The sequence below is a fragment of the Xyrauchen texanus genome, chromosome 42, assembly GCF_025860055.1.
Source record: "Xyrauchen texanus isolate HMW12.3.18 chromosome 42, RBS_HiC_50CHRs, whole genome shotgun sequence".
Taxonomy (NCBI): Eukaryota; Metazoa; Chordata; class Actinopteri; order Cypriniformes; family Catostomidae; genus Xyrauchen; species Xyrauchen texanus.
The window spans coordinates 23,781,898-23,791,451 of NC_068317.1; the positions used below are offsets into that span (position 1 = coordinate 23,781,898).

Genomic DNA, 9,554 nt, shown 5'->3' on the forward strand with positions numbered 1-9,554 from the left:
TTAGAATAACCTTGCCATTACTATAAGACTTATGATAAACCATACATAATAAGATTATAACATGACCCAGAGCTCTCTGTCCATCTTAACTCGGTTCCATTCACTGTACAGAAGGGGATGTCAGATTACGGTGTGACGTGCTAAAATCAGTGGCGTGTTTTTATCAAATCATAATTTTTGTGATGTCATATGTAACTATCTATGTGATATGCATGTGGTCCTGTGTGTTTATGTGTATTCATGTCTCGGTCGGATGTAGATGTAGAAGACTTCGACTCCATCATCTTATCCACAGAGAAGCTGAACCACCCCACAGCATCACGTCCTCGTGTGATGGACAGACGGCCACGATCACAGATCTTGACGTCTGTGAGTTCACATGCAAACACACGTATACACTGATGGGCACCATGTTTGTTTTGTTTTTATTTTTTATCCAATCCAGGGCTCAACAATAAGGATGACCTGTTGGACCAGGGCCAGCATAAGAGAATTTCAGCCCAGTTAGAGAATCTGTTACTTGCCTTTTTTGGGCCAGTCCAGTGTTGTTACGAAATGTTATGTTCATGTATTATGTACACGTGACATTGTGCCTTACAAACATACTATAAACAAATCAGTAAATTCTTGCACCGTATGCCATCGTTATCCAGCTAAAGTGTGTTTATGAATTTATAGCTTTTATGGAACATTATAGCCATATCATTTTCAACTATTATTGCATATTAAAACTTTCCTGTATATGTATTGGGAAAAGTTGGAGTTTGAGTCCACAGGGATGACCAGGAGATCAGGGTGGATATGCAAAAAAGAAAAGATATACAGTATGTTCTGCTAAAAATGCCATTTTATCTATTTTTTATTTATTTCAATTATGAAAATGTATCTTGTGAATGTACTGTAAATATTTCAAGTTATGCTATTCTCTAACACATTTTGTTGACTAGAAATGGACCCTGGAAATGCAAACTACTGGCCATTTTCATTGTTGAGCCCTCTATGGAGTCACATTTGATTATTTTCACACCTACCAGATGCAATCAACTGACGACTTGTCATACATTTGTGACTTTTCAGAACTTTCAGTCTGGCAGCATTTACCCATCGGATATGATTGTTGTATCTGCTGTATGTGAACGTCTCTTGGGCTTACCCTTTTCTGCCTGTCTGTGGGCAATCTGTGATAATCATTTAAAGCTCTCTCTCCTTCTTAGTCCTCTCTCTCTAGTCCTGACTTCCTGGAATCCCCATCTCCAGAGGAGGAAAGGAAAGACAAGAAGATTGGAAAGGAGGAGCAGGACTCATTCCCTCCCAAAACTCTTGACAGCTCCAAGAAGATGCACAAGGCAGTGCCAGTCATAACAGTAAGCCCCTCCCCATCCCAGTCACCCCACCCCCAACCTGAGTCCACCCTTGCTTGCACTTCCCTCTCCTAACACAAGGGGGCGCCCTAGTCAAGCATTATACTTACACGCACAAAGAGACCGAGGCCCTTTGGAATTGCCAAAAATGGATGGTAAAATGTTTGAGATTGAGTTCTTGTATTGTTGCCGAGGCCTTGTTCTGATACCTTATGGGGTTTTTTACAGGCCCCTGAGAAATCAGCTCTACCCCACAAGCCCTCTGCTCCTCCTTCATCTTCTGGTTGCATTGGGGCTTCTCTCCACCAGGGCAGCACTAGTCTGCGGCCTCATTCCCCTTCCACAGATGCCAGAGGGAAGAATGAACAGGGTGCCGCCGTGATGGAGGAACTCAGAGCACAATTACGAGACCTGAGAGGAACTGTGGATCTTATGAAGAGCCAGCACAAGTACGAATGGGGGGAGAGGTGGGGGTGGGGGTAAATGAAAAATAGACAGAGTGAAGAGAGGAAAGAAGAGAAGGAAGTTGAAAGAGAGGAAAAGGGGACAAAATAGGAAATAAGTTAGATAAGAAGGGCATGCTTGGGATAAGAAAGGTGGGAAAAGGAGTTGATTGATATTTTGATATAATTGCTGGTGTTTTATAATTCTCTTATGTGTTTTTCTCAGACAAGAAATCAAACAGCTTGTGAGTGAGTTGGATGAAGAAAAGAGGATTCGTATATCACTGCAAGTGAGTTCACCATTCCTGCTGTATATGGCCATTTACAATACAAACATTGTTTATTTGCACGCACTGTCGCCAACCCACTAACGCCCACTGACTTTGCACGTATGATGTATTGCTTAGCACTGCGCTTAAGACTTAGCATTCAGAAACTTAAAGGAATATTTCACCCAAAAATATTGTAATTATATAATTTTTATAAATTATTATAATTAAGTTATCATTCTTTCATCATTCACTCACCCTTGTGCCATCTCGTCTCAAACAGGAATGACTTTCTTTCTTCTACAGAACACAACTGTATATACTAATATATTTTGATGGAGACATGATGTGAATATACCCATACAATGGGGTCCAAAACTTCCAAGCTCCAAAGGAACATAAACGCACCATAAAGTTAATCTATACGACTCATGTGACTTAGTCCAAGTCTTCTGAAGCGATGCGACCGGTTTTGGGTAAGAACAGACACGCGCCGCGCATACGGCAAACGTAAGGAAGTGTAATCAAGCACCAAACGTAACAAATTTTTCACTATAAATTTAGACATCAAGCTTTTTGGAGCTTGGAAGTTTTGGACATCGTTGACTTGCACCTCATATCTCCATCAAAATGTCTTTGTTTGTGTTCTGCAGAACTGCAGTTTAATACAGCATTAGGGTGAGTAAATGAGAAGAATTATAATTTTTGGGTAAACTATTCCTTTGGTCCTAATGGTGTTAAACATATTTGACTGGCCTTATAAGTAGTGATCGATTGATATTTAGGCCAGACAGATTGATCAGCAAGTATTTGGGCATTTTTGATTATCAGCTGATAACTGTGGCCAATTGATGATCATTCCACCTAGTGTCAGTTTAAAGATCTACACATTCATTTTACTGAATGATTTATATCAGCATTATATCGACCAATAGCCGACCTGCTGCTCCCTAGCAATCAGTAAGGGCATATGCCATTCCAAAAACCCATATTGGTCTATCACTATTTATAAGTTCATTTGTCAACTTTGACAGCCCTAAATGTTTGTGTAAATTTCCTTTGTTTAATTGTCCATCTCTTTATTCTGTGCTCTGTATTGTAGATCGAAGTGGAGCAGATTAAGAAATCTCTGTCCAAATGAACTCAAGCATGAAGGATGTATGAGACGAAGGATTTGGCTGGTTTCATGAGACAGACTGAAGTAGATTGTGCCAAAAAAAGAACAAAAATGTATCAGAACAAAATGCTTAAAGAAAACAACTGTTTACTCCTCAATTCACTTTTACTCTTTTTGTTTGTGTGCTTGTTTTTTTTTTTTTTAAAGAAGCTTTTTTTTTGCGTATTCTGCTCAGACTGGGCACTGATTCACAGACCCGTTGTCTAATTGTGGCCTTACTGTGGCTCAAGTGACTCAACTATGCTGAGGGCCCACACTTGGAGACAGTTGATGGCGGTTGCCGTGGGGATTAGCTGGTCTTCAGCACAACTATGACACAGTTAACCGAGGTCCTCTCTGGTACTGCCTCTGAACGTTAGTCAGAGAAAACATTGAAATGAGAAACCATGTGTTTTACTTAAATCCTGTTTACTTTAAGTTTTTCTTTAGCATTGGAGGCCTTCTGTTATTTTTATTAGATGCAAAGATGTGTTTAAATTCACACCTCTAGCAGTTTCCACAGCAACCCTACATTGAGGCTTGTTTATTTGTAACATTCCAAACTGTTCTGTCTTTCCTATTTCTCTTACATTGATGATGACAATGAGAAAACTCGTCTTTTGTTTTCTTGACTTTTTCTTTGAAATCTTCTTTATATACTTTTATATTTTAATGTACTAAAATGCAATTGTGTGTGCAGATTTTATTAAAAAATATATATACTTAAAGAAATGTTGCAGCGATTTTGTTTCTTGGTTTTATTTATCATGTAGTCTCATGAACCTGTCTAATGTTGGCTGACCAAAAGGTGGTGCCTCACAGCAAACTTGTATCAGGGTCAATGAGGTGAAGCTTGTTGTTTGAATTTTATCTTTTTTCTTTTTCTTTTTTTTTTTCAAATAAGAGTGACTTGACAATACCTTTTCAATGATTAACATGTTTTCAGTTTATGAATCAAAATTAATGTTGATATGTTTTTGTTGGGCATAAAGAAAAAGGAGATTGTAATGAAGCAAAATTATTTCATGGGCTGCAAGTCTTGAAAAGATAAGTTAAAAAAAGTAGATTAAATCATGTAATTTGAAATAATCTTTTATTTGGCAAAATATCATTAATATTTTAAAAACTGTTTACAGAGTAGACCTCTATCAAGATCCGTAAGTCTCTTTAAATTATCAGATACTTTGACAATTTTATGACATTGCAAGTTTAGTTCAGGTTGTCAAAGAACATAAGCGCACAATTTGGAAATATGGTTAAAACCCATGCTTGAATATTATGTGACATTGAGATGTGCACATTAATATATATTCAAGGAAAGAATATATTTACTTTATACCACTTGACATTTCTTTGAAAACAGTACAAAAAAATAAATAAATTATGAAACCATCTTGAACAAAAATTGCATTCGTAAGAACTTGGCTTGCATGTTTTAAACTTTAAACTCATTTTTTCTGCACATACTTATTTACCTTTGACCTAAATGGAAAAGTATGTCTTTATTTTAAAGCTCATTTAGCATTCCAGCATAATTAATGTTTGGAGTTGGGCTTATTGTTATGTAACACTTTAAAGGTCATATATTTGTGGTATGTTTTATAAAATGAAGGTCAATTTGAGCCAATTAGACAGTGTAAGATACACCATCTCTTGGTTTTACCACCATCAAATCGCACACACATCAAACAGCTCAGAAATACACAAACATTCAATCTGCACTCAAAAATACACACAGCCTGCAGCTAATGCGCTTATGGACCTCCCATAACAGACACATTTTAGACATTCACTGATATCAGCCTTAGACATTCAATGCTCTTTATGGAATTTGATCTGGTAATTGAGGATTACGTCTCCTTGGTGCTGTCCAGTGAGGCCTGCAGATGGCTGTGTCTCCCAGGAGGGTCACATCACTGCTGATGTGCTTGCAGAAATACAAGATCAGAGCTTCTGTATGTAAAACAAGGAGAAGTGAGCTAAATAGGTCACATTAGAACTGTCCAAACAGGATGGACGTTTGTATCAATGAGGAACTACTGCAAGAAATAAGCCACGTATTTCAGCATTACACCATGACAACACAGAAGCTGATCACAATTTAACAAAACACCAAGCCACTTTAGTTTAAAATCCAGTTAATTATGCTAATATGTTGACAAAGTTGTCAGAAGGAATTAACTGTCTTGCTAATTTTTCTGTAAATAAATGTAATATGAATTGGTGCTATACTATTTAACATGTTAGAATGAGTTACAATGCCAAGAGGGTCCTTCTATGAAATGGTTGACTTTTCTGTTTTTAAAAAGTGATTTTTAAATACATAAATATATAGTACATATAGTAGGTCTACACGTTATACTGCATTAGTAAGACTTTAAACATTGTACTTAAGATCATGACACAATATGGATTAAAAGAGAATTTACTGCTGATTTTAATTTAAATATAGACATTTTTATAATCAAATGTTACTAAGTTTTGGTAACAGGGTTGACATTTTAAGTTTGTTTAGCTTAAGTTTGTTAAATTCTGCTAAATAAATAAAAAGTCTATTATTATGAGGGAATTATAACAGGGTATTTGTTGCGGCCCTTGGCTCCTTAATAATGGCAGAGAGTCTCTAACGGGTGCAATAATTTTTTATTCTTCCAAAATCAGCGTGAGCACCGTGAAAACTAAAAGTAAACACAAATAGCTGGTTAATGAACCTTTGGACACAAATTCACAAGAAAAATCCTCACCTCATTTACAGTACATCAAGAAGCATTTGTATGTGCAATGCAAATCAAATGACCTTTAAAGTTATTTAAAAATAACAACCAAAGACAATAATTTGCTCACTTAACACATACACTTTCCTGGTACAAGATAAACAACAAAACAATTTCCAATAACAGTCAAAATAGACATTTTACATCTTTGACGACTTTTATACATGGAGCCAAATGATACACACCTCGCTCCGCTCACCAAGGGTGCAAATTTTAGATTTGCTGCTTTTCAGAATTAGCCGCTAGCTTGAAGGTCTCTGAACTAAAACGGCACACAAATGTGTGGATATAAGACAAAGCAAACTTCACCAAAAACACCATGAAAAACGAAAATACATCAACTAATTAATATTGTAAAGTGAACAGCACCAGGATTTCACAACCTGAGTCAATTTACATGTCCCTGATATTCTGAGATGAGAGAAGTCAGGCATACAGGTTCCTGGGCTCACAGCCTCAAACCCAGTCACATGAATTACCTGACTGAGAATGCACTACCTCTAGCGGCCTCCAGTGGCCACTTACAGTATTAACAGGGTTAACAAATAACAACTGAAAGGAAACGTAGTTAGTTAGTTAAGCTCAATCAACAGCCTTTGAGGCATAAAATTGATTATCACAAATCTATTTTGACTTGCCCCTCCTTTTGTTAAAAAAAGTAAAAACCCTGAGCTACAGTGAGGCACTTACAATGGAAGTGAATGGGGCCAATCTGTAAATGTTAAAATACTCACTATTTCAAAAGTATAGTCACAAGATGTAAACAATATGTGTGTCAACGTGATTTTAGTCTGACAGAATCCAGATTTCAAATTTTCTGTGTAAAGTTATAGTTAATTTTACAATATCGTTGCCATGACGGTGTAATATCAACAAACCCTAAAATGAAAATAAAATGTGATTTTAAATAATACATGAGTATTAACAGAAGAATAAATGTGCTTTTTATTCAATTTAAAGCTTTAAACCCTTCAAACATTGGCCCCAATCACTTCCATTGTTACCTGGATTTGTACTGAACACGGAAAATGTATTTAAAGTTTTTCTTATCACACATTAAGTCAACTTCAGTCTAACATAGCCTACTGTACACCGATCAGCCACAACATTAAAACCACAGCTAATATAGTGCCAACCCGCATCTCAGAATAGCATTCCGAGATGATATTCTTCTCACCACAATTGTACAGAGCGGTTATCTGATTTACCATAGACTTTTTCAGTTCGAAACAGTCTGGCCATTCTCTGTTGACCTCTCTAACCAACAAGGCATTTCTGTCCACAGAACTGTCGCTCACTGGATTTTTTTTGTTTTGTTTTTGGCACCATTCGGAGTAAATTCCAGAGACTGTTGTGCATGAAACTCCCAGGAGATCAGCAGTTACAGAAATACTCAAACCAGCCCGTCTGGCACCAACAATCATCAATGCGATTATCTAATCAGCCAATCGTGTGGCAGCAGTGCAGTGTATAAAATCAAGCAGATATGGGCCAGGAGCTTCAGTTAATGTTTACATCAGCCATCAGAATTGGGAAAAAATTTGATCTCAGTAATTTCAATAAATGGCATGATTGTTGGTGCCAGATGGGGTATCATGGCCCCTAAACCACATCCTCCACAATTTTATATATCAAAAATTATATATCCTTTCTTATATGCTAAAATTAGAAGTTTTCTGACCCATGACCAATAAAAAAAAAAATCATAATTTATATTATATGTTACAAATATAGTTATTTTAATTTATTCCATTATTTGTCTTCTTTATCTTATTTTTGTATACATTTTGGATGGTTTATAATTTTTTTATTATTATTATTATTATTTTTTTCCTTCACCTGTAGTTGTCTTTATGATTGTATTCATACAATGTTTGATTAACTTTTCAGACGGTCCCTTACCACACCCTCCACAGTATTAGTGCGTTTTAGCACAAATTGTGGGCTTATCAGATGGTCTCTTACCCACCGTAGGCAAATTTTCCAACGTATATCAATGTTAAATTGGCGATGTGGATCGATTTCACCGTGATACCATCTGACCAGCTTAAATACGAGACAAATCGCGTCCCGTATTGAGTCAATACTTCAATTGACGCATCATTTTATCTTTAAATAGGTGACGATCCCGTATTTTACGAGACGGGTTGCAACCCTAACCAGGAAAATGGTTACAGTTAATTTAATAAACATTGATATTTTGTGACAACATGCTCTCTGTTATAGTTGTCACAATGGAGACCTGCAGTTTATTGGCACTGATTTGAGATGAATTGCCTACCATTTTTTTTAAATCCTAAAGTAATGAAAACACCATAATTCCCAACATCTCACTTATACTTGAGATTATACTTGAGATGCTATATTTTTTCAGATTTATTTACACTGTCAAAAGTGATAAAAGACAGGAGAGGAAGTCAAGCATCAGATGTCAAATCAAACAGAAACACGACATAGCCGTAGCTCTTTTTTCTTTATTTCTTTCTTTCTTCTACTACATACTTTTTTTTACTAGTCTCGCCCCTGTCTGTCTTAGTAGCTTGAACTCATAATGTTTTGTTTTTTTTGCAGATAAATTCTTTGTGGTTTTTAGGTCAGTGTTCCCAACCTTTTATCTGCAACGGCACACTTTTTACGATTAAAAAATCCCATGATCGTAAAAAGTGTGCTGTGGCAGATAAAAGGTTGGGAAACACTGACCTAAAAACCACAAAGATTGAATCTGCAAAAGAAGCGCCCAAAAGAAAACAAACAGCAGTATGTAAATTCAGCAATACCAAGGCGTACAGAGTCAGCTGGGACCACATAAAGCTTTTATCGGCACTCAGAAAGGAAGCATAAAGAAAGATAAGCTAAGTGTAATTGATGCTAACGAAGCTAGCTAACTAATGTTAGCATTCTGCCTCTTGCTGCATTTCACTCAACTCGGGAAGTTACTATATTGTTTACGAAAAGACAGAGAAGACATAAGTATTGAATAACTGTTTAATACAGTCTGTTCTTAAGGTTTCTAGGGGAAGCGTCATCCAGAAAACCTGATGTGATGCTTGCACAAAAATGTTATTGTTTTAGGTGGATGTAAAAGGAGTGTTGAATAAAGATGGTTAAGTTGATTTCAGCTCCTAAGTGATTGTTAGTATTTGCTTGCTCTTAGAAAATTCACACACAATTCACCTCTGCAATGCCTTTTGATTATTTTATCAAGACATTTCTCATGGTAGGCTACACTGATATACACAAACACATACAGGCCTATATATTATTATTATTTTTTCTGTGGGTGTTTTTAATGGAACGTGGACCTTTCAGATCAATTTGAGGAGTGTCTATGGTTTGCATGTTCCACATTTTATCGTAAGTGTGTCATGCCGTGTGGGACTCTCACTGGTTTGGTCTTGGTCTCAACCCCTCAATGTATTTATTGGTCTTTTCTCGGTATCGATACACTCCGGTCTTGACTTGGTCTCGGTTTAGGTGGTCTTGACTTCAACACTTCCATGCGCTTATCAACACGGGTACGTTTTCTATTTAGACATTTTGATTCAATAGTG

The 9,554-nt window shown here is 36.6% G+C and overlaps 1 protein-coding gene and 1 long non-coding RNA gene across 2 annotated transcripts in view; one reads left to right on the top strand and one right to left on the bottom strand.

Annotated features, from left to right (window-relative positions):
• The window catches only part of LOC127635078 (SH3 domain-containing kinase-binding protein 1-like), a 67,082-nt gene extending 63,112 nt beyond the window's left edge, over positions 1–3,970 (top strand). Inside the window, exons 14-18 of the mRNA XM_052114854.1 lie at positions 260–369; positions 1,215–1,364; positions 1,590–1,810; positions 2,031–2,094; positions 3,176–3,970. Coding sequence (XP_051970814.1) covers positions 260–369; positions 1,215–1,364; positions 1,590–1,810; positions 2,031–2,094; positions 3,176–3,214 — 584 coding nt within the window. The 3' untranslated portion in view covers positions 3,215–3,970. The remainder of the gene's footprint in view (positions 1–259; positions 370–1,214; positions 1,365–1,589; positions 1,811–2,030; positions 2,095–3,175) is intronic.
• A 315-nt stretch (positions 3,971–4,285) lies between these two features.
• On the bottom strand, positions 4,286–6,468 carry LOC127635353 (uncharacterized). The gene is made up of 3 exons (XR_007969468.1): positions 6,387–6,468; positions 6,189–6,265; positions 4,286–5,182 (listed from the first exon to the last, which is right to left on the bottom strand). It is a non-coding gene; the product is annotated as an uncharacterized LOC127635353 (long non-coding RNA).
• Between the last annotated feature and the right edge of the window lie 3,086 nt (positions 6,469–9,554).